The 25,749-nt window shown below is 34.3% G+C and overlaps 1 protein-coding gene across 1 annotated transcript; it reads left to right on the forward strand.

Moving 5' to 3' along the window:
- The first annotated feature begins 19,434 nt into the window (after window positions 1-19,434).
- LOC122595367 (WRKY transcription factor 6-like) lies at window positions 19,435-22,143 on the forward strand. Its single transcript, XM_043767717.1, has 4 exons — window positions 19,435-19,792; window positions 20,296-20,388; window positions 20,616-21,035; window positions 21,131-22,143. The coding sequence occupies exons 1-4, from the start codon at window positions 19,577-19,579 to the stop codon at window positions 21,962-21,964; spliced, it is 1,563 nt and encodes a 520-aa protein (XP_043623652.1). The 5' UTR covers window positions 19,435-19,576; the 3' UTR covers window positions 21,965-22,143.
- The last annotated feature ends 3,606 nt before the right edge of the window (window positions 22,144-25,749 follow it).

A 25,749-nucleotide genomic window follows, 5' to 3' on the forward strand; every position in this document is an offset into this window, starting at 1 on the left:
GAGCACGATTACGACCTCGTAATTGGGTCGAGCTGGGCATGAAATACCACCTGGTCGTGCTGAAGCCTTTTCGGAGGTTTTCCTATAAATACCGAACCCCAACAGAGTTTAGGGTTGAACATTTGTCGAATTATCAAGCATATATTGTAGGTTAATAGGTCAAAGGATTGTTCTGCTAGCCCGAAGAAGATCTGCGAGGCAGCAGGTGATCTAGGGGATTCGTTGTGAATCACCAAGTTATAGAGAGGGATTCCACACCTCTGGATAGCTGGAGCAAACTATTAATGATCCGATTAAAGGGGACTTACAAGATCTGTTTTGGGTGAAGCAGGATGTGTGAATAGCTTCAGCCCAGAAATGTGGTTTCACATTGTTTTGAGTCATCATAGATCTTGCAGCTTCAATCAAAGTTTTGTTTCTTCTTTCTGCAACACCATTTTGTTGAGGTGTTCTGGCAGCTGAGTAGACTTGTGAAATGCCTTTTTCACTATAAAAAGAATTAAGAGTGACATTTTTTAATTCAGTGCCATTGTCACTTCTAAATTGCCTAACAGGTCTTTTGTAAAGTACTTCATCTTGCTTGATGAAGTGAATAATGTTGTCAGCAACCTCACTTTTGTGTTTTAGAAAGAAAACCCAGGTATATCTTGAATATTCATCAACAATGACCAAGGTGTACCTCATCCCATTGAAGGAAGGAGTACTTATTGGTCCAAAGAGATCCATATGAAGCAGATCTAGGCAGTTGTTGATGGTAGAGCATGTTTTATATTAGAATGTAGCCTTGTTTTGTTTGCCTTTCTCGCAAGCACCACACAGCTTATCCTTCTCATACTTGATCACTGGAATACCTGACACCAACTCCTTCTTGCACAGCTTGTTGATGTCTTTAAAATTCATATGAGATAGTTTCTTATGCCACAACCAATTCAACTCATCTTGAGATTTTGACATGAAACACACTCTTTTGTAACAGTTGGATTCCTCATATCAAATGAGTACAAGGATTCATCTCTCTTTGCAACAAGAACCACATTGCCTTCCAAATCAAGAACAATTCCCTTATCAGCTCAAAATCTCACTTCATATCCAGCATCACATAACTGACTTACACTAATCAGATTGTGCTTCAAGCCATTTATAAAAGAGAACCTTCTGAAAGTAAGGGGACCATTTGAAAGTATACCAAATCCTTCAGTCTTTCTTTGAGAGCCATCTCCGAAAGTAACATTAGGACCAGTGTGATTCCTAAAGCTACTTAGCAGGGACTTACATCCGGTCATATGCTTGGAACACCCACTGTCCAAGTGTCAGGTATGTGCATCATAATAGCCCTACATTTTCAATAAGAAATTAGTTCTTTTTGGGAACCCACCCAAGGATAGGTTCACCAGAGCTGACCATTTGGTCTGACTTAGATTGCAAAACAGAACATGGACTCCTATCAGATTTGGATACCCATTGTTGCTTGATCTGACCTTTACCAGATTTAAAATTCTTTATAGCAACATCTAGAGTTTCCTTCTTTGCAAAACCTTTGCCTATCCCAGATTTCTTACATTCAATTCTCAATTTACTTTGATCAACAACTTTAGAATCAAATACCTTGTTAAGTAAATTATCATTTGAAGAAATCCCACCAGTTCTGGACTCAACATATTTTGAAATCATTTTGTTAGAGTCAGACGTGGAGTTGTTTGAAATAGACACAGATTTGGTTTGTGACTGACTTCCTTTAGAACCAGACTTCTCATTCTTTAACAATTTCACTTTCTCTTTTGGAACACTATGATCTCTAGTTTTTCTTTTATTTATCTTAGACAAAACATTGTTTGTTTTAGACTTGGAATCTAATTCAGATTGAGTAATAGTCAATTTGGATAAGTCAAGTCTTTCCTCAGGTTTTAATTCATCAACCCTGTTAGACTTAGACACAGCTTCAGCAATGGTTTGACTCATGGTTTCAGGATCATTAAACCCAATACCAGATTTTTGAACCAACTTAATTGGTTTAGAATTCTTCCCTTTGGTTTGGACTTTGGGTGGTGCAGGAGGCTGATAACAAGGCTCCGTAGCACATACTTCAGCAATGGCTATGGCCCTATCATAATCACCATCAAAAATAGCTTAGATCTGATGAGGTATTTGGTCATTTACACACTTAGCAGTTCTTTTGGAACATATGCACCATGATTCAGAGATTTGCTTTACTTTCAAAAAAAATTTCTTCTGCAGTTTTAGCTTCTTTAACCAAAATTGAGTTTAATTGTTTTTGAGTTTTAACTTCAGATTCAAGTTTCTCAATGGTGTTACTTTTAGAACTGTTATCAAGTTTCAAAATGTGTAATTCCTTTTTGAGTTCTTAATTAAAGTGTTTTTGCAAATAAACTTCATCACCCAGTCTAGACAGTTTCTCAATATCAGTCAGATTAGAAAAAGAAATTACCTCAGGTGAAGCAGTCTGACTTGTTGATGCCTAGTGAGCTGACTCAGATTGTTGTTGTATCTTTGCAAGATCTTCAGCAAATTTTTGTGTTGCTTCTGTAGCCATGAAACACTTGGCATCTTCATACATCTCATCATCAGATGAAGTTGCACTTTCAGCCCAGTCCTTGGCAACCAGACTCTTTTCATCTTTCTCAAGTTTCTTACTCAGCTCAGCCACTTGTGCCTTCAAATATTTGGTCTTGAGCTTCGAGTATTTTTCACTTCTTCCACATTTGGTAGGCACAACTTGCGAAGACTCTTTGGATCTACAATCACCAGCCATATGTCCAGACTTGCCACACTTGTAACAACAAGGCACATGTCCAAGTTTGGGAACATGATAGCCACATATTCACTTCTTCCACCTTTGGTAGGCACAACTTGCGAAGACTCTTTGGATCTACAATCACCAGCCATATGTCCAGACTTGCCACACTTGTAACAAGTGACTTTGGGCATGTCAAATGTCTTCTTATTCTTATCAGCTTGCCCAACTCTCCCTTTTCCTTTCAACTTACCAAAAGATCTCCTTCTGATCCTATCAGCCAACATGGCCACTTCATTGGCTATATCTTCACCACCAGATTCATCACATTCAGATCCAGAACAAACAGAGTTAGTTTTATCATTAACAGCAACAATAACAGATCCTTCAATACAAGGAATGATCTCATTACTCATTAAGCTAGGGTGTTCAGTCATAGAGGCAACAAGTGCAGTAGGAGGCTGACTATAAGAATTACCCAAAGCAATCATCTTCTCAGCTTCTGAACATTCTTGATTATGAAGTAAACCAAAAAGTCCAGGGAGATCAAGATCTTTGTACACAGAACTTAATTTCATAGATTAAATATAATTATTCCACTTTGGTGGTAATGAATCAAGAAATTTGCTTTTTAAAACCTCATTTTTCTTAGTAATACCAACAGCAGCTAGATCATTAACCAAAACATTAAAACAGGTATGAGTATCAGTCAAGGGTGTGTTTCTCAATGAGAAAAATCTCTCATACCTCCTGGTTAAAGTAGTTATGGTGGATTCCATGGAGGTAGAGCATCCTTCAAACATGTAGTCAAGGTACCTCACATTTTCTTAGCAGTATAATACATTTTAATAGAATGGTAAATGTCTTTAGGCACAGCTTGAACAATGAAATTTCTAGCCTTCACATCCAAGTTTGCCAGTTTCCTATCCTCAACCCCCCCCCCCCCCCAATCTGCCTTGTCCTTAACAATGGATTTAACTATGGCAGGAATGGTTGGTTGACCATCTCTGACCACAACATCTACCACAAGGGTCTGTGTAAGAACATAAGGACCATCTGCAACGATGCCAGACATATTATTGTCGATGGATTCAAGGAACAAAGACATGCGACCTTTCCACCCACTGAAATCATCTTTATGATGAACCATTGTCAACAAAAGATGACATTATGCTTTACTATAAAGGAAAATAAGCAAGGATCAAGTCAAGTTAATTCTTAACCCTTGCTCTAATACCTCTTATTATGTCCCACGGTGTCTCAATATACCAGAGTATAATGAACACATAAAGTTGTAGAGGGGGTAAATACAACTTTTCCTTAATCTTTTCCAACTTTTAACAAAACGTTTTAGAGACTCAGATACGTATATTAAACAAGTAAAGATTGTGAATCAATAAAACAGTAAAGCTAACATTCTTGCACACAGATTGTAATTTTCAAATGTAACTCTTTATTAAGAAATAATCTATACAAAGAATTACAGGGTTGTTGCGGAAACAAGATAGCCTACAGATATCTAAACAACCCTTTGAAATGACAAATTACAATCAACAAGTTTTTACTCAAGAAGATCAGCCAAAGCTGATCATTTACAGGCTAAGCTATGTGTAAGAGCAGAGAAACTTATTATGAAGAATGATTATAAGGAATGTCACGCACATGCAAACAAGGAATGTAGCTTTTATAGGCGAAAGCTCTTCTTCTCTTGGTGTCCAATTAAGCCACGTATTCTTCTTTTGTTGGACGATCAAGGAATATTATGATCGTGCCTTTCATGGTACTTGTGCTCCCCAATTCTGCAGCATGTTATTTTGATCCTCCAATGAGAGTACGGACACGCATATGTAATACAACCACCAACCTAGATTCTAGGAACTTTCCTAGTCACGTCATTTGTTCTTATCAACAAATCCAGGTTGTTATCTTCATTTGATTGTCAGCATAGATAGGCCATTTGTCAAAGCACAAATCTCTCTAAGTGTTTCCAAGTTGACTGCCAATCCCAAGCTGACTTCCACTATCAGCTCGGTCATCTATGTTCAATCCTTCTCTTCAAATTGGACTGAATGCTATAACCATTTGATGCAGCTTGAACAACACTTGCTTCCATAAGATTAAACAATTACAAAGTATGAAGCATGATATGGGTCAAATACAGATCACAAGCTGTGTCAGCTCAGTCTGACCCAGATCAAATTACAAGAACCAAAAGATTTTTAAGTGTTTATACATCAGATTTGTCATCATTAAATTTAAAATTAACATTGGGACTCAACAGACCCTTTTTGGACTCTAAATAAGGTGGACTCTAAATAACTTTTCCATATACATATATATATATTTATAGAAAAGTGAATATGTGGCTATCATGTTCCCAAACTTGGGTATAGATCCCTCACATATCAATTTATTAATATTTGTTATAAAATAAATAAATTACATGGTCCCCAAGAATTTTATTAACTAAAAAAATGACATGTGAGGGTTTTATACCTTAAAATTCATGGGTGTCATGTGATAAAAAGTATGTATATATATAGAAAAGTGAATATGTTGCTATCATGTTCCCAAACTTGGGTATAGATCGCTCACATATCAATTTATTAATACTTGTTATAACATAAATAAATCACATGATCCCCAAGAATTTTTATAACACCCCGCTAAAGCGGAATATACGGGATGTACAGATAAGCACAATTGCACACAGTACAAGTTCCAACACAGCCAATAACATTAACAAGAGAAGAAGTATAATGGTTATTATAGGACATGGGATATACCCAGAATAGCTAATATTCGAAAGACAGAACAATTTTCTTAAAGTACCAAGTCTTGAACTGAACAAGCAAAGGAAAGTCTTCACAGCTCCTGATCTTGAATGCTCGAACAAACGCCAAATGAGATGAGCTTAAAAGAGGAAGACTCCTATGCTAAAAGATCTACTAGCCTAGCCTGAAAGGCATGTAAGTTCAAAAGGTCAACTTCAAAAGTAGTTGGTGAGATTCACATAAAGTACGATTTAGTTTACATATAAATAATATGTAGAGTAAGAACAAGATCACAAGATTCGTACGTTTAACAAAAGTACTTTGTAGTAGTAGAAAAGTAAGAACTAGGTTATAAGATCTGTACGTTCACATAAGTACTTTGTAATAGTAAGAACAGTACAAGAACATATAATGAACTATAAGTATAATTTGTCACTGCTAACCCGATTGGCCAGAACTGAACTGTAATGTAAAGATATGCTCATAATATTGAAGTACGTCAAGTAAGATCTAGGTCAGAACAAGAACAAATAATATGCATCCTCCAGAATTGCGGAGAATGAGGGTGGGCCTACCCTAAACAGCGCTGTCCATAATTACCTACGGTTCAATCCCTGAACTGTGGGATGTGAATTGATAGCAGTGAACAAGAACTGTACAAGTACAAATAAGAACTAGAACATGATAATGAACAAGTACAGTAGTATAAATGTATTTAAGGATCTTGCCCATTCAAGACTTAAATACTCTTTTAAACAGTTAAAAATCATGTCATGAGTATCTCATAAGTTCATATAATAGTACGTAAAATAGTTCAAGAACATATGTACAAGTACAAAATAGTTTTCATGCTCTTCAGTCCCCGATAAAAGAACTTGAACAAAATGTACGAAAGGAGGATTAGTGAACTCACAGTGATCTGGCACAAGCACAGTTTATAAGCACAGAGAACAAGTACAGAGATAGATAAGTTGTATCTTTCAAAATCCAAGCACGTCTTGATGGAAGCCTATGTACATGTCATTGATCATACATAAGTACGTATATTAGTTCATGTGATTAATTATTCACTGAAATGTCCTTGATGAACTGATGATTTGGTCCTTGATGATCTTTGAACGTTTTGACTCAAAATGAGTTTGAATGAACTTAGGTACTTGAAATAGACTCGATCTGAACGTCTTTGAACTCACACATAAGTAATTACAATGTTAATTAGTTGAACGTGTCTTTAATAATGAACTTTAGCCTTAAGAACTTAATTTGATTGTTCATAGAACTTGCACTTTAATGATTACGGTGAATCAGGACTTTAATGTACTCGATTAAGATTTGCACAATGTACGTAGCTCTAGATCGTTTTAAGTTTAAGTATGATAAGTTATAGGACAAGTTCGTTTTAGAGTTCAAAATCTTATTAGTTTCAGAGTCGTCTTAGTGTTTCATGAGTATCAAGGTCGTTCTAGGGTTTTATTAGGTTCAAGGTCGTCCTAGGGTTTCTAGGACCAAGATCGTCTTAGATATCTGAACAAGATCAAGATCGTTTTAGGTGTTGAACAAAGTCAAGATCGTCCCATAGTCTGGCCAAGATCGTTTCATAGATGTACAAGTACAAGATCGTTTCATAGTTACTAGGTCAAGATCGTTCTACATGTTGGCTCAAGATCATTCTAGGTTCCTAGGGTTCAAGATCGTTTCAAGTGACTAAGAACAAGAACGAGGTACATGATCATTTCTAGTTCACGAACACTGATTGAGCGAAACCAATCTCAAAAGATCAGTTACCCAGAAGTGCATGGTTCCTAACCACAACAACGAAACAACATCACAACACAACACAAGATCCAACGAGCGAGCACCAAAGGAACAAGGGGCTGCCCTAGGATGGTCTTGGCTTCAAGATCGTCCCATCAGGACCGTCCTAGCCTCAAAACGGCTTTGAACAAGCACAAGTACACAAACGAATGTTTAGATCGTTTTTCAGGACTTGGTTGGACATTGCACATGCACATATACACACAATAACATTATCTATTAACCCCATTACTAGTTTTCAAGATCAAATATCACATGAACAAGTTGTGACTTCAAGAACAAGTTGTACCTTCACTTTCAAAAATGGGTTTTGTAGATTAAAGCATGTTATGACCCAAATTTGTTTACACAAATGTTATTAAACATATTTAGACACAGACCCATTAACTATTAACACGATTTTCATTCAAAAATTAGACCAAATCATCAAGAACATGAACTTGAAAAAGTACACTTTTAATTTGATCAAAAACTCATCAAATGTTTTTGTTACCTGAGAAATGATTCAAGAAGTGTGTTTTGATTATCACATGGATGCTAAACGTACAAACGATTTTGATTAAATGTATCAAAATCAAAAGATGCTCTTGTGTGTGTTTTATGGTGGCTGAGTGTGTGTTTTAGTGAGAGAGTGGTGAGATGGAGAAGATGAGGAGAATGGGGTTTCTTTCTCTAACTCTCTATTTATAGTTTTCCAATATTAAATGAACTTAATAAGTGCAAGGACTATTTGCAACATTTTGAACTAGAACTTTTATGAATACGAACGTTTACGAACCGAACATTAATATTTCATGGTATTTTAGTCATAAACTCGTCATATAAATCAAGATTTAAGATCAAATTGACCTTCATATAAGTACATATTTTGGTCTAAAGCACGTCAAGAACTTAAATAAATTGAACTGTCTAGCCGTTCTAATGGCGAAAGTACGATTCAAAGAACTTATTTAGAACATTTCTAAGACGGTTGTTACATTCTCCCTACTTAGAGGATTTCGTCCTCAAAATTAAGAGTCTTGTCGATCAAAAAGATGAGGGTACTTCTTCTTAATGAAGTCCTCGCGTTCCCAGGTGTCATTATACCCATGTCTAGCACTCCAGCGTACACAAACTAGTGGTACTCTGCTCTGTCTAGTCTGTTTAGCATCTCTGTCAATGATCTCGATGGGCTCTTCAGTGAACTCAAGCCCTTCGTCGATATGAACATCCTTTGCAGGAATGACGGTCGGATCGTCAGCCAAGCATTTCTTTAAATTGGACACGTGAAATGTGTCATGAACATTGCCAAGTTCTAGAGGTAGTTCCAGCTTGTACGCTACTGGTCCCACACGTTTAATGATCTTATAAGGTCCGATGTACCGAGGCGCCAATTTTCCTTTCTTGCCAAAATGGGCAGTACCTTTCCATGGGGAAACTTTTAATAGAACTTTATCGCTTACTTGGAACTCTAAAGGTTTACAGCATTTGTCAGCCTTGAGCAGCTTTAAGCTTTTCTTTGATAAGAGCAATTTTGTCAATAGTGAACTGCACAACTGGGAGCTTCATCCAGCTTCTTTCACCGACGTCTAGCCAACAAAGTGGTGATCTGTACTTACGCCCATATAAGGCCTCAAACGGTGCACACTGAATACTAGTGTGATAGTTGTACGAGAACTCGATCAATGGAAGATGTTTATCCCAACTTCCTCTGAAATCTAATGCACAAGAACGGAGCATGTCCTCCAAGGTCTGAATAGTACGTTCGCTTTGTCCATCTGTCTGAGGATGATAAGCGGTGCTCAAGTTAAGTCTAGTTCCTAAAGCTTCTTGAATTGACTGCCAAAAGTCAGATGTGAAGCTAGGATCTCGATCTGACACGATTGATAAAGGGACACCATACTTGGTCACAATATCTTCCATGTAAATCTCAGCGAGTCTCTCCAATGAGTAGTCATCACAGATTGGAAGAAAAAGAGCTGATTTCGTCAGTCTGTCTACTATCACCCAAATGGAGTTATGGTTGTCTTTTGTACGAGGTAGTTTCATGATGAAATCCATGGTAATGTCTTCCCACTTCCACACCGGGACTTCCAATTGCTTCAATAAACCGGAAGGTTTCTAATGTTCGATCTTAACTTTAGAACATGTCAGGCATCTGCTGACGTACTCAAAGATCTCTCTTTTCATCCCAGGCCACCAATAGTCTAGTTTCAGGTTCTTGTACATCTTGTCTGCACCCGGATGAATCGAGTACCTTGAACTATGAGCTTCCTGCATGATGATCTCTCTAATACCATTAACTGCAGGGACCCAAACTCGGTTCTTGAACTTCTTGACTCCTTCGTCATCGACTTCAAGTTCTTGAGCGATTGGGCCTAACCGTTCTGCCTTTAGGTTTTCTGGTCTCAATCCGATCTCTTGATCTGCGATCACATGTTGTCTTAAGTCTATACGGTCTGCTTCCTTGATAGATAAGATTTTAACTCGTTCTTTTCTGCTTAGAGCATCAGCTACTACATTCGCCTTTCCAGGATGATACTTGATGTCACAATCGTAATCACTTAGTAATTCCACCCAACGCCTTTGTCTCATGTTCAGTTCTTTTTGATTGTACACATGTTGCAAGCTCTTATGATCGGTGAAGATAGTACATTTAGTCCCGTATAAGTAGTGCCTCCAAATCTTTAGGGCAAAAACAACTGCTCCAAGTTCTAGATCGTGAGTGGTATAATTCTTTTCATGCACTTTGAGTTGTCTTGATGCGTAGGCGATCACTTTGCCTCTTTGCATTAGTACACTGCCTAGTCCTTGATGTGAAGCGTCACAGTACACGACGAAGTCTTCGGTGCCTTCAGGCAAAGTTAGAACAGGGGCTTCACACAGTCTATCTTTTAGGGTTTGGAACGCTCGTTCTTGTTGTTCACCCCAAATAAAGTCTTTGGTCTTTTGAGTCAGTTGAGTCAAGGGTAGTGCGATTTTAGAGAAGTTCTCAATAAAACGACGATAATAGCCTGCTAGTCCAAGAAAACTACGAACTTCAGTAGGAGCTTTCGGAGCCTCCCACTTTTTAATTGCTTCAATCTTGGCCGGGTCGACATGAATGCCTTGTTCGTTTACGACGTGGCCGAGGAACTGTACTTGGCAAAGCCAGAACTCGCACTTAGAGAACTTAGCATACAATTCTTCATCGCGAAGAATTTGAAGAATAGATCTTAAATGTTGTTCATGATCAGTCTTGTTTCGAGAGTACACGAGTATGTCGTCGATGAACACAATAAAAAAATTGTCTAAGAACGGACGACAGACACGATTCATTAAGTCAATAAAGATCGCTGGAGCATTAGTCAGACCAAATGGCATAACGAGAAATTCGTAATGACCGTAACGAGTACGAAAAGCTGTCTTTGGGACGTCACCATCCTGAACACGGATCTGGTGATAACCCGAACAAAGATCGATCTTAGAGAAGTACGAAGCACCTTGCAATTGATCAAACAGATCGTCTATGCGAGGTAGGGGATACCGGTTCTTAATGGTTAACTTGTTCAGTTCACGATAGTCTATGCACATTCTAATGGAGCCATCATTCTTCTTGATGAATAAGATTGGTGCTCCCTAAGGAGATGAACTAGGACGAATAAAACCTTTGCTCAAAAGTTCTTGTAATTGATTGGACAGTTCTTGCATTTCAGGAGGACCTAAACGATACGGTGCTTTAGCGACTGGTGCTGCACCGGGAACTAGATCAATATTGAACTCGACTTGTCTAACAGGTGGAATGCCTGGTAAGTCGTCAGGAAAGTCCTGTACAATGGGGATGTCTTGAACTTTCTGTTCTTTAGCACTTTTATCGATGACATGAGCTAGGTACACAAGATGATCTTTATTGTCTAAGTACTTACAGAATTTCATGGCTGTGACGATCTTAAGTTCGTTCGTGGACTTGTCGCCATGCAAAATTAAGATCTCGCCGTTCTGGAGCGGTATATGAACTGATTTCTCGTGGCAACAAATAGTCGCGTGGTGTTTGGATAGCCAATCCATTCCCGCAATAATATCAAAGCTACTAATCTCGACAGGGATTAGATCAATCGTAAAGTTCTTGTCTACTAAGATCAAAGGACAATCTAGAGCAATTTCGTTAGTACCGTACTTTTGGCCATTTGCATACTCTACCACATATTTATCATTTAGTTTGCCAGTTATCATGCCAGTCTTAGCTTTAAAGTCTAATGCAACAAAGCTACGTTCAGCACCGGAGTCAAATAGTACGGAAGTATAATGTTTGTTCAGAAGAAAAGTACATGTCACAACCCGAGGGTTCTGACGAGCTTCCTCAGCGTTCAGAGCAAAAACACGGGCGTTAGCTGGGCCTTGCTGATTGATCTGTTGGTTCTGGTTCCTTGGCCCGCGTTATTACAGAACATGGGATATACCCAGAATAGTCAAAATCAAGAAAGACAGATTAATTGTCTTTACAGAAACAAGTCTTGAACTGAATTGAGCAAAAGGAAGTCTTCACAGCTACTGATCTTGTACGCACGAACAATCGCCAAAGGAATGAGCTCAAAGGATGAAGACTCCTATGCTAAAGGATCTACTAGCCTAGCCTGAAAAGCATGTAAGTTCAAAGGGGTCAACTACGAAAGTAGTTGGTGAGATTCACATAAAGTACTTATTAGTTATCCATAATAATAATATGTACAATAAGAACAAGTCATAAGATCGGTACGTTTATTAAAAGTACTCTGTAATAGTAAGAACGGTTTTAAGAACAAGTATGCACTTAATATGTATGTATATAATTACTGCTAACCCGGTTGGCCAAAGATGAACAATAACGAACCAGTAAGCTCACATAATCAAGTAAGCTATATATATGACCTAGATCAGAACAAGTACAGATAATATGCATCCTCCTGAACTGTAGAGAATAAGGGTGGGCCTACCCTAACAGCACTGTCCATAATTACCTACGGTTCATTCCCTGAACTGTGGGATATGAATTGATAGCAGTAAAGATAGAACTCATACATAGAACGATAAGTACATAATAGAGAACAGTATATCAATATAAGTATATTCAGGTCCTGCCCATTCAAGATCTAAATATACATCAGAGAGTATGTATAACGGTATTCATGTATTCAAGATCCTGCCCATTCAAGATCTAAATACACATCAGAGAGTATGTATAACGGTATTCATGTATTCAAGATCCTGCCCATTCAAGATCTAAATACACATCAGAGAGTATGTATAACGGTATTCATGTATTCAAGATCCTGCCCATTCAAGATCTAAATACATATCGGAAGATAATTCAGATTCATTTTATAAGTGTTTCATACGATCATAAGATAGTACGTAGAACAGTTCAAGAACATATATATATATATATTTACATATATATATATATATATAAGTACAAAATAGTTTTCATGCTTTTCAGTCCTTAGTAAAGAACTTTGAACAAAATGTACAAAAAAGGGATAAGTGAACTCACAGGGATCTGGTACAGTGCAGTTATTGAGCACAGAGAACAAGCACAGAGATAGATAGATTATATCTATCAAAATCCAAGCACACCTTGACAGAAACCTAAGTACACGTTGTTGTACACATGATATGTACATATATTAGACTTAGTGATTAATTCATCACGAAAATGTTCTTGATGATCCGATGATTTGGTCCTTGAAGAACTTAAAACGTTTTGACTCAAAAGAGTTTTAAATGAACTTTAAGTACATGAACTGGACTCGAACTGATCATCTTTGAACTCATACATAAGTACTTATCGTATTAATGAGTTGACCATGTCTTTAATGATGAACCTTTAGTCTTTAGAACTCAATTTAATTGATCATAGAACTCATACTTTGATAATCAAGATAGAACATGTTTTATTTGTACTTAGTTAGGGTTTGCGCTTTGTACGTCGTCTTAGATCGAACCATGATCTAGCTTAGATGTTAATGAACAGCCTTTAATGTGTTTAATCAAGTAATGGTGTTGTTACGAACTGATTAGATGATTAAGGATCACGTGTGGTGCGTTAAAGAACGAGTACAAGTTGGTAAATGATGAACACAAGATCGTCTAGGGTTTTTAGATGTCAAGATCGTTTTAGCTTCCCTTCACGATCGTCCTAATGCTTTAATGCACGATTTGTCTTAAGGTTTATTGCAAACAGATCGTCCCAAGTCTAGCAATTTAGATCGTCTGTATAGTATTTCATTTAGATCGTCCCCATAGTATAATATTTAGATCGTTTCAAGGTGTTGATCAAAACAGATTGTTCCAAGGCTTCATCAGTTTAGGTCGTTTTGCTGCTTTATCATTTAGATCGTTCTACTGCTTCGTCCTTTAGAACGTTTTAGGGTTCAGCTCCATTTAGATCGTTTAGGGTATTCGGTTCTTCAAAACTCAGAACATGACTAAAATGATTTCGCGAATATGTAACAGAGTTGTCCTTGGGTTTAAGTCAGGATGGCTATATAACAGAAGAGATCGTTTTGCCCTAGGCACCTTTGGATCGTTTTGTGTGAGCTTCAAGGGGTCGTTTCACAATTTAGTCAAATAGATCGTTTTAGGAACTTGAGGGAAGTAAAACGATCTGATTAAGATCGTTTCAATACCACATAGACAGCAACTAGGTTCTGATCGATTAACACATCAGACTCAAGCCATGATTCGAATCAGAATTCCATTTGAGCTAAACCGATCACTGATCAGTTACCCCTATGTGAACCAAGACCGAACCACACTTCAATCACAACAACAACGAGCAGCAGCAGTAGCAGCTCAAGAACGTGAATACGAGTCCAAACAACCAAGAATTCAAGTCTAGATAGAGGTCTAAGTCGGTTTTGGAACGTGTTAGAACATTTTATTAGTACATATTATCATGATAACACTACTCTCTTATCACATTTTCAGATTTCAGAATCGAACTAACACATAAACACTTGGTGTTTTCAAGAACAAGTTATGTTCATATTTGAAAAATGGGTTTTGCAATTTAATCACGTTATGACCCAAATTTGTTCACCAAAATGATGTTAAACACATTTAGACACAAACCCATTGCTTATAAACATGATTTCTTAACAAAAATCGGACCAAATCATCAAGAACAAGAACATAAAAAGTACACTTTTATTTCGATCAAATTCTCAAAAAGATGTTATTACCTGTGATTTGATTCTAGAAACGTGTTTTGATCGTCACGAGAAACCCGGAAGTACAAACGATTTCTCAAAATCAACCCAAAATAAAAGGGTTACTTTTAGTGTGTGAAAATGGAGGTGGAAGGTGTCTGAACTATGTGTTTCTAGTGAGAGAGTGAGAAATGGAGGTGATGAATGAATAGTGAGGGTTTCTCACTCTATGATTTTCTATTTATACCTTTTCCAGTTGGATGCACTAGGTATTTTCCAAGGGACTATTTGTGAACATTTTGTACTAGAACAATTATGGACACGAACATTTATGAACCGAACCTTCATATTTTATCGAATTAATTCATAATCCGTCACATAAATCAAGGTTTAAGATCTAATTGACCTTCAAATAAGCACATATTTTGAGTCTAAAGTACGTCAAGAACTTAAGTAAATTGGACTGTCTAGCCCTTCAGATGGCGAAAGTATGATCTAAGAACTTAATTAGAATATTCGTAAGGCGGTTGTTACAAGTTGTGATAAGGTTTTGTTATTGTTGATGTGTCATTATATATATATATATATTGTCGGTAGGGCAGAGAGAAAAAAGAATGAATTCTCTCGCTTCTGATTGGCTGAGAGTTTTATTTTCTTGTATGTTGATTGGTTGGATTATATTTAGAAACTATTAAATATCATTTTTATATTTTGTAACAACTGAATTCAAAGAAAAACTATAAAAGAAAATAGATTCAAATTCTTAATGAGTTTGAAATCTTTTAATATACCTTAACATTCATAAACTCATACTTCTGTAATACATCTATACATTAAAAAAAAATCAAAAGGCAAATTATATTTTGTTTGTAGCTAAGAAATTTATCAATTTATATATATTGTTTATTTATCAACAATGATTATTTATTTTCCCTCACTAAAATATTGATTAAATGAACTGATACTAGATACATTCTTTTCTGTTCTAAGATTATAAAATTAATTAAAAAGCCTTTAATCTAAATATGGTACGTGTGTTTCTAAAATTTTTATAAAGTTGTTTTTGTTTAAACTTGATCCTCGTGGCATTTCACACTTTAGTGAAATGGGCTTAATATAATTTTACATGTGTTTCTAAAACGTTTATAAAGTTGTTTTTGTTTATACTCCATCCTCGCGACATTTCACATTTTAGTGAAATCGGATATCGAGAGTTGAAGAGTTAGTCCTAATTGATTAACAGACTTTATCTTATTATTGGCATGAAGTGTTTTGTAAAAAAGATTGAATAGAATAACCCAAGTAATACAATATTTTGACTACTTTCAAATATTATATAACTAGATGTTCATAACCAAAAAACTACGTTTCTATTAAACAACTCATTGAACTTAAAAAAACTATCAATAATATCATTAACAAACGTAAAATTTTGATTGGCGGGTCGACTTAACTGCTTGAAAACTCAACCTGGATCGATCCGAGAAAATCATGTTGGTAGGTTAACGGGTTGAAAATCTCTAATAGTTTCAAGTGGGGTTTCAAGTTGAGTCAATTATTGACGGTCTGGCTATTGTCTATAAACAACTTAATTATACATTTACATTTTAATGGAGTAATGTATATAACCCTTATACATACACAATAGTTAATATTTATTAAAACTATTTATGGTAAATGTTTTTCAAATTATAATTATAATTTGTTTTCAATAACAATATTTTTAAACTATAAAAGGTCTTAAAACCTTCTTTATGTATATCAAACCCATTCTATATATATATTATACTTGAAATTGTACAAGTATTTAAAGATTATCTTAAGGGATATTTACTTGTTTGGTCAAATTGAGACCAAAGGGTCTTGCTTTGGACATTTTTTACAAAAAAAGACCAATTTGGTCAATAAAACGGTGGTATACAGTGATATATAACACGGAATTTTATTACTCAATCAACACAAGTCACCTGGCCCCTCCTCTCCTCTCTTTCCTCTACTTCCTGTACGTGACCTTCCTCTTTCCCCCTCTCCCTCTTTTCTTCATCTCTTTAACCAAAAATTTTTGTTGTGCTTTTACTATAGACTCATATTCTTTTAGAAATTAAACTTGAAAAGAAAAATGGAATTATAATTTAAGATATTGTTGGGCTGCAAATTAATGACTTAAGAACATGCTAAGAGATTCAAGTACATCGAAATACATCTTCAAAAAGATTGATGGTTTGTATAACACACACATACATGTCAAATATGTTGACACGCCCCAAGTGTATAACGTGTAGCCTAGACTCAAATTAAATCTCTCTTTGAGTGTTGACCAACATCCAAATAACCATCAATCTTCCCATTTAACAGCAAAGGTTAGGTTTTTGGATTTAGTAGTTTACAGCTATATGTTTATTTTAGGAGGTTAATTTTGTTGTTTTTTATTTGTTCGGGTAAATTTGACATATAGATGAGAGCTAAATTTCACATATAGCTATGTTCTAGCAGGAGATTAAATTTGGTTCTATTGCATATACTCTCTCCGTCAGTTAAAATTGTTTGGCGTTTTGAATACTTTTTTTGATGGCAAATAAGCTTTTAGATCAGAACTAACGTGAATCTAGAAATTGTTGGTTGGATAAATGATTATGACTAAGACAGCAATTTTGTTGATATAATTGTTAAATGAATATTCATAAAGAAAATTAGGTTCCAACTACTCGTATTTTATATCGTTCTATCAGTGTATTTTTCCCATGTAATTGATTGCAACACCCAAATATTAAGATGAAATCGGAGATGGGAATTCATTCTAAGAATCAGAAAAGGGAAAAAAAATGGGGAAGAGGTTGGGAGGGAGAAAGAAAGAAAGGAGAGAGATTATATGGACCAGGTGTCAATACCTCATTGGAGTACCAAAATCCTTGTGATTCTTCACTATGCATCATAGGAATTTTGACCAAATTGGTCATTTTTTAAAACTAGTCCAAAGCAAGACCATTCTCTTCCAATCTGACTATACACGTAGATTTCCCTTATCTTAAATGTATGTTCGATTTCATACTAAACATCATTTTTGGTATATGATAAGACGTATATTTTTTGCAATGTCTTTTATATGTACATGTTATTATGTAACTTTTAACGATCGGGTATTAAACTAGGGCGGGTTGAAATTTAATATCATACACTTCAACCTGGACCCGACTCCGGTCGACCAGACTAATACATGGGTTAGCGAGTTCACAAGCCCAGCTTATTTTAATTTTCATATAAAAATATCAAATAAACATTTTTGTGGTTTATAAAAAGTATGTAGATATGTAAACAACGACTATTGTTAGTAAAGCTGTCAATGAGTTCAGGTTGGCATGTTGACGGGTAAAAAACCTGTGACCCTGACCCAACCCATAAAAAAATTCAGGTCAAAAATTTCAACTCTTACCTACAACATGTCAACCCAAACCAACCCATCAACTTGAAAAAAAAATTTGGTTTAGCGGGTTATTAGGTAGAGTTTTGGGCTGTCGGGTCAAATAGGCTGGTGGGTTGACAGGTTGACGACTTAAGGTTAGGTCAAATAGGTCATATGAGTTATGGGTTGGTGGGTTAATTTCAGATCAAATGGGTTGATGGGTCGACCTGTTAAAAAAATATTATATAAACTTAAAAACATTGTTACATTGGAGGGTCGACCTGTTAACCCAATAGGTCAACCCCAACCTAACCCGAAAAATAAGGTTAGTGGGTTGGCGGTTCGAGATTTCACAACCTAACTCGGTTATTTTCGTGCGATTTCCAATTCTGGTTTCGGGTTGAGTCGAGTATTGACAGCCCAAATTGTTATGGCTGTCAATCGGGTCGATCTGTATCAAGTTGGCTTTGGGTCAAGTACTCAAGTGAGTTTGACGGGTCAAATAGGTTGTTTTCAGGTAACCCGTTCACCGACCGGGTATTAATTTAGTTATGTATGTTGGCTAATTAAAAACTTTGACATATGAAATAGATACTTATCTAAATGTTAATACCACAAGCACACTTCAAAGTTTATAGTAATAAATACATATGAAATATTTCATATGTTTAAGAAATCAAAAATCAAAAATGAAAAGAAAAAAATTGAATGAAACTTCTATAATCCTAAAGGATAAGAATGTTATACTCTATTAATAAAAGTTAGAAGATGAATAATAACCACTTACGAGTTACTATTTGTTTACTACATTTTTTTAATTACTAAAATGATTTTGTCACATTTAATCCTGGTTTTCAAACTTAGGTTATTTATTGATTTTTTTACAATTTTTTTTTGGTTTCTAGCCAATACATTGAAAAGTTTTCGTAGCAATATCCCTATCATTTTATACCACATCTCATTTTTATATATAAAACTTTTATTATTTGAGTATTCTCTTATGTTAAGATGTTCTTTTCTGGTATATAAATTAACTTTTTTTAAAGAAAAAGTTAAATATAATTTTAAGGGTTATAGTTAAATATAGGGATGGTAATATAAGGCTGTCGGGTATTCAAGCTTAGGTGTTGAACACTCACATACTAATTTTTTAAACCAAAAATATCATGGGCGCCCAAGCATTTATTCATAAACAAAAAATAATTGGTATGTAAAGGGTTTCACACCTAAGTTTAGGTGTCGGACAGCCTTATGTTCCCTTTTCGCTTAAATATAATACAAAACCTTTCAATAATAAACAAAATTTTATTTGAAATATTTCGTTTCAACGAAAATTGGAAAAGACCAGGTCCCACAACGTTTACCAGCTACCGGAAGGTGATGGGGAAGGAGTCAAAAGTCAACAATTGAGATCTGTAAACGTGGTCGTCAGCTTTGCCAAATACTTCTTCTCTTTTGGCTCCACACATACACACACACTCCTCTAAATTCAAATCAACAAATCGAAAAAGTCAAACTTTTGGTCTTACATCTCACACATTTCTTTTTTATTTATATCATTCATCATTTCACCTTTCAAACACTTGAACAAACCTACACATATATTAAAAAAAAAACGCACACACACAAACAGGCTCTTCCTCTCTAAAAATATAAACAACAATTCACCAAAATTGTCTGTTAAATTTATATGGGCAAAGCTGGATGGGGTTCAACGTTAGATACTTGTGAACCAATAGAATTGTGTAACATGTATTCGACTGTCACGTCACCACCACCGTCTCCAAAGGTTGTAAATGAGGTAGACTTTTTCTCCACACGAAAGTCCAAAGATGAAGATGATAATGATTATAAGATTTTTGTAAAGAAAGAGAGTTCTGATCATGGGACGGAATTAGATGTAAATGTAAGCTTTTTTTTATTAATATTATTTCTTCTTTTTCATCATCTTTTGTTTTTGGATCATATATTCTGCAACACGTTTAACATGCAATGATTTTTCTTGAATTTTTGATTGGATATATTATTACGTCAATCAAATCTAACATAATTAAGAGCCAAAATTATGCATCTATATATGAATATAATATGAGTATAACAGTATAAGATATTGATATGATAAACTGTTTCTGTGTGGTATGTATGTTGAAAAAGAAGGTTAAAAACTTGATGATTGCTATATCTGTTTTAATAGTCAAGGGAAATGATATTTTGTACGACACATTTTAATCATCTACAACAATACCTGCATCATACAGTGGTATTCTGTGCACAAAAATTTGTATATTTGTTATAAATGACTAAATTCTGTTGTAGAAATATTATGGTTAATTAATTTCGCTTTAATATATATCTTGAAATTATAATAGATCTGATATATATATATTTTTTTTTGTGTGCATTATATAGACAGGTTTGCATTTACTTACTACTAATAGTGATCAATCATCCGTGGATGATGGAGGTTCATCAACAAGTGAGGACAAACAAGCTAAGAATAAGGTATATAGATTAATTTCATGAATATTATTTCTTCAATTTTGATCATGAACTTATAATATGATATAGCTCAATATATATTTATACATATATATGTATATGTATATGTATATGTATATGTAAATTATTTATTCTCTAGAAGGCATTAGAGGAACTAATTAATGTTCATAGATGATTTAATTTGTTTATAAATTTGCTGACCTGTTCCGCCACTTGTATATAATTTTCAGTTGACAATATTACAAGTTGAGCTACAAAAAATGAACATTGAAAATCAAAGGTTAAGGGAGATGCTTTTGCAAGTCAGCAACAATTACGCGGCCTTGCAAATGCATATTGCTAATGAAATTCAAAAGCAACAAAATCAAAAAAATCAAAAAAATCAAAAAAAGGAACTAGGTCCCAATTCTCATGATTCTTCGTCCGAAGAAAGAACCCAATCTGGGTCAACACTACCAAATGGAGTTGAGTTATCGAAGAATGGTGAGAAAAGGGTCAAAAGAACTGGACGGGAGGACACCCCGGATTCAGATGGCTGGGTTGCTAATAAAATGCCAAAGTTGAATGGTACAAAGAATGTTGAACCACCAAATGATTCTACAATGCGTAAAGCTCGTGTTTCAGTACGAGCACGTTCAGAAGCATCCATGGTAATTATTTGCTAAACTTTAAGTTTTGCTATGTTTTTAGAAATTGTTGGTTGTAGTGAAGTGCTGAACATATTTCTTGATGTTTCCCATTGCAGATTACGGATGGTTGTCAATGGCGAAAGTATGGTCAAAAAATGGCTAAAGGGAACCCGTGTCCACGTGCCTACTACCGATGCACGATGGCTGTAGGCTGTCCGGTTAGAAAGCAGGTACAAAGATGTGTTGATGATCAAACAATTTTGATAACAACATATGAAGGAACACATAGCCATACTCTACCACCAGCCGCGTTGGCAATGGCATCCACTACATCAGCCGCGGCTAGCATTCTACTCTCGGGCTCAATGTCAAGTGCTGACAATATGATGAACCCGAATCTGCTAGCCCGGTCAATTCTACCTGGCTCCTCAAGCATAGCTACAATATCTGCCTCTGCACCATTTCCAACGGTCACTTTGGACTTAACCCGTAACCCAAATCAGTTTCATGGAAATAATAATAATTCTAGCCCGTTTCAAGTTCCACATCAAGGGCATATCTTATCACAAAATTTGGGACAAACTATGGCAATGCCGTTGCAATCAATTTCTGCAAACGGGGTAGATGTAACTCGCTACAACCAATCAAGATTCTCGGGTCTCCAATTGTCTCATAATATAGAATCCAATCATCAGCTAGTAGCTCACCAAGCTACACCAATATCACAATTGATCAACAATGTTCATCAACAACAGCAACATACTACAACGTTTGCCGATTCTGTTAGTGCTGCTACAGCCGCCATCACTGCAGATCCAAACTTTACTGCGGCTCTAGCGGCTGCGATCTCCTCCATCATGAATGGTGGCAACACCGCAGCCACTCAGGCGACATCCCAAACCAGCCCTGCGGTCAACAATAACAAAGCTAGCGATTTCCTAGGGAAATGAACATTTGCATAGCTTATAATCATTCTTTTCTTCGTTTAGCCACCATTTTTTAGCTATCAGTTATACGTACTTATAATGTTAATTACCACTTCTTTTTCTTTTATTTAATTTCGTAAATTTTGTAATAAGGTACATCCTTTCCTTTAACACGTAAAAAATATTATTATGCGTTCGTTGTATGATTATTGTTAATTTTTTTTATTGTTGAACAACCAGCTACACGGAGTTACCTAATAGTAGTAGAAGACACCTTATACGCTCGCGAATAAAAGGCAACAATGGACAGCAAAAGCCCACAAAATAGCCACTATTTTAGGGAAATATATATGTACTACCCGAATGTTCACTGTGTTAAAACATGTCTTGAATATGTCGAACTTAAGACCTATTGTCTCGAAACCACCGTTTATTCTTCATGTCAATTAAGTTAAAAAGAAGCTTATTGGTTAGACTATTGACAATTAGCTTCAAAACATAGGTAAGTCGTTTCTTGCATGAAGACATCAAGAAAATTACTTAGATTTTTAGATTTTAAAAAAGAGTTCTCTACACACGTGACATGGAACATATTTGAATTCCATATGAAATAAAAAATACCGGTCGTATGTGTAGATTAGATGATAAGCCATCGCATCTCATATTTGAATAACACAAACCACACAAGCTTCGTTATATTTGGATAATATACGTTTGGACCTAGACAAATTGCTATCTAAATGTATTTTGAATATTAAATTATTATATGATAATGAATGAATAAATGAATAGGCCAAAATACGTTGAAAATGCCCACAAGAAACAAAAACCAATGTGAAGAAGTTGAATGGTCACATGTGCTTTTGTGGAAAGAAAAAAAGGTTTAAAACTCAAGTTTCTTATTGGAGTCAACAAGTTCGGCCAAATTTGTTGGTTGGTTTGTTTGACACGCAAGTACTTGTTGTCTATCTTTCTAAATACAGCTCATTATCTATTGTTGAAAATAGACTTTTCTTATTTTTTTTATTAGAAAAAAACGGTTTACTATCCAATAACTCAAATATTTATTAGACTGTATTTATTATTATATTAAAATACAACTACTCTAATAGTTTATTAACTAATCAAAACTTTCAAACATTTAAAAGTTAGTTTTTGTTTTTAATTTTGACATTTAAAAATTGGCTTTTATTTTTATTTTTGACATTAATTTACAATTTTTTATTTTCAATCGTAAATTTATATTTTTTAACCATTATTTTTAATATAATAAATAAAAATTAATATTTAATATTCCAATAAAATATTAATTAATATATATATTGAATAAAATAATAGCTAATAACACGCAGTCCTAATATATATATATATATAGATATTATATATATATCTTAATCATACTTTCTATATAAAATTAACTAATTAAAATTTTTAAAAATTAATATAAATATATTAAAATTTTAAAACTAATTGTATTGTTATTTTTTTTAAGTTTTCTTTATAGTAATCATGACACATATTAAAACAAACAAAAGATGTAAAAATATTATACTTATAGGAAACATATATTGTCATATTCTAATTAAAAGATTTAGAAAATTTTTCTTTTTAAAAATAAGATATTATTTCTATAAGTATAAAATAAGAATATAATAAATTATATATAACAATAAAACAAATAAAACATTAATGACCTATTATAATTTTTTTAATATTTAAATATTTCTAAGTATGTAAAAACTTACAATTTTGTTGGACATATTATAATTTTATAATATTTAACTTCGATTAACAAATATTTAAAAAATATTATAATATAAAACTTAAAGTTTTGATATATAAGTCAATTTTTTATTAATCAAAATAATAAATTATATTTAAATGATAACAAATTAATATCTAATATGAATAACACGGTAAAACCCCATTATTAGACACTGGCACTGTTGTAAAACTCATCGAGTGGAGCCTAGTAATCGCTACAAGGTAGGATGTTGAGTAGGCCGATTACTCCGAGTACTCCCTGACTTGGCACTTTGACCCTGAGTACTCACCGCATACACCCGAGTACTCCCAACTCGCTTGTCAACCGACCTGAAAACAATTAGCTACTTCCGCAACCTTGGACACTGACCTATTATCTAATATATTCTAATTCTAATTCTAATTCAATTAGCACCTTTATCATGTTGCAATCTTTTACTATACTAAAACACAGTTGCTCTAATAACTTATCGACTAATCATAGCTCTCGATTTTTTTAATGTTGACTATTGTATTCAATTTTGACTTTAATTTACACTTTTTTATTTTCCATCACAAATTTACACTTTTTACCCGATAACTTTAATATAATAAGTAAATAATAATAGCTAATATATATCCAGTAGAATAATATTTAATATTTATCTAATAAAATAATAACTAATATATATCTAATAATATATTCTATCATATATATATATAATTAATAATAAAATAAATTTAATGTAAACATAGTAAGATTTTGATAGTAAAAATAGTTTGAACTAATGACTTATTGACCAATCATATCGCTCGATTTCATTAAATTGACTCTCGCTGATGTCATCGTTTAGTTTTTACATCATTTTATGTAATTAATACAAAACAAATAACTAAAAAAATTATTTTTACAATGTTATTAAAATTGGTTTATATCTACAAAGCCTAGTTTCACACACGAACAATTGTACATTGCAGTATCTCCAGTTAAGTCGAGAAGGGTCTTTAAGCTATTAATATGTGACAAAGATGAGAAGACAAAAAACACTACAAAAAATTTCATTCATGATAGAAGTCTTTCAAATGATTAAAGAGGGTATATGTTTTCAATGTTCTTTTATTACATTAGTTTTCTTTCTATTAACTTAACATTCTTGACATTTGAATTGAATACTTAGTACTACTTATATCTTCAACTTTTAACTTATAAGCTTTTATGAGTTACATATAATAATATCTAATATTAATAATGTTGTAAGTCTCTTATCCAGTGTTGGACACGAGTCTAAAATCAGCTAATATCCAACTATTACCTAACCACTCACATGTAAGATTTAATATCAAATGCAAAATGTCGGTCAAGCATATCACAATTAGATCAAGACTTGAGTATTCACGGGTTAAATACAAGTCCAATATGGTCGGTACCTTTGAAATCCGACTACCATCCATAATATAATTTTAAATTAAAGATCTATTAGTACTAGCTGAGCTACATGGAGGCAAAAATTGGCCAGTGTCCCTCACAATGTAAGTCTATAGAATTCTCTATGTCTATTACTATATTTATGTATTACTAGTTTTCAACAAATTTAATTAGATCAATATCCGGTCGTTGAGCGGGTTACAAACAATAAATACTTATAATATCTTACAAAAGAAATACTCACCCCCAAATATCTCAAATAAAAAATTGAACTAGCTAAAATATTGTCGCTGCATTGCACAAGCATGAGAATCGTATGTACTTAAAAATACATGATACATGTTCAACTTTATACATAAAGACACATTGAATTAACAAAGTTGCACATATTCAACTTTTATAAGTAAAGTGTAACATAAAATGCCACAAACTCAAACATAAGATAGTTAAAAAATATTGAGCTCTAGATTTTTAAAAAAATAAATTGACTGTGGAAGATTTGAAGTTCATGGTATAAATATAAAATCATGTACTTACGAACACACCCTTAGATCCGTCAACTTCGATAATAGATTCAACCTTGAAATTATATATCACCACTTAACTTATTTTCATTTCTCATAATAGCTCCAACATTTGA

This window comes from Erigeron canadensis, chromosome 4 (genome assembly GCF_010389155.1).
Source record: "Erigeron canadensis isolate Cc75 chromosome 4, C_canadensis_v1, whole genome shotgun sequence".
In the NCBI taxonomy this organism is placed as follows: domain Eukaryota; kingdom Viridiplantae; phylum Streptophyta; class Magnoliopsida; order Asterales; family Asteraceae; genus Erigeron; species Erigeron canadensis.

Coding starts and splice junctions, on each gene's coding strand:
- LOC122595367 (XM_043767717.1), top strand. CDS start 19,577: ATGGGCAAAGCTGGATGGGGTTCAACGTTAGATACTTGTGAACCAATA. Junction 19,793..20,295: donor GGACGGAATTAGATGTAAAT/GTAAGCTTTTTT, acceptor TGCATTATATAG/ACAGGTTTGCATTTACTTAC. Junction 20,389..20,615: donor ACAAACAAGCTAAGAATAAG/GTATATAGATTA, acceptor TATAATTTTCAG/TTGACAATATTACAAGTTGA.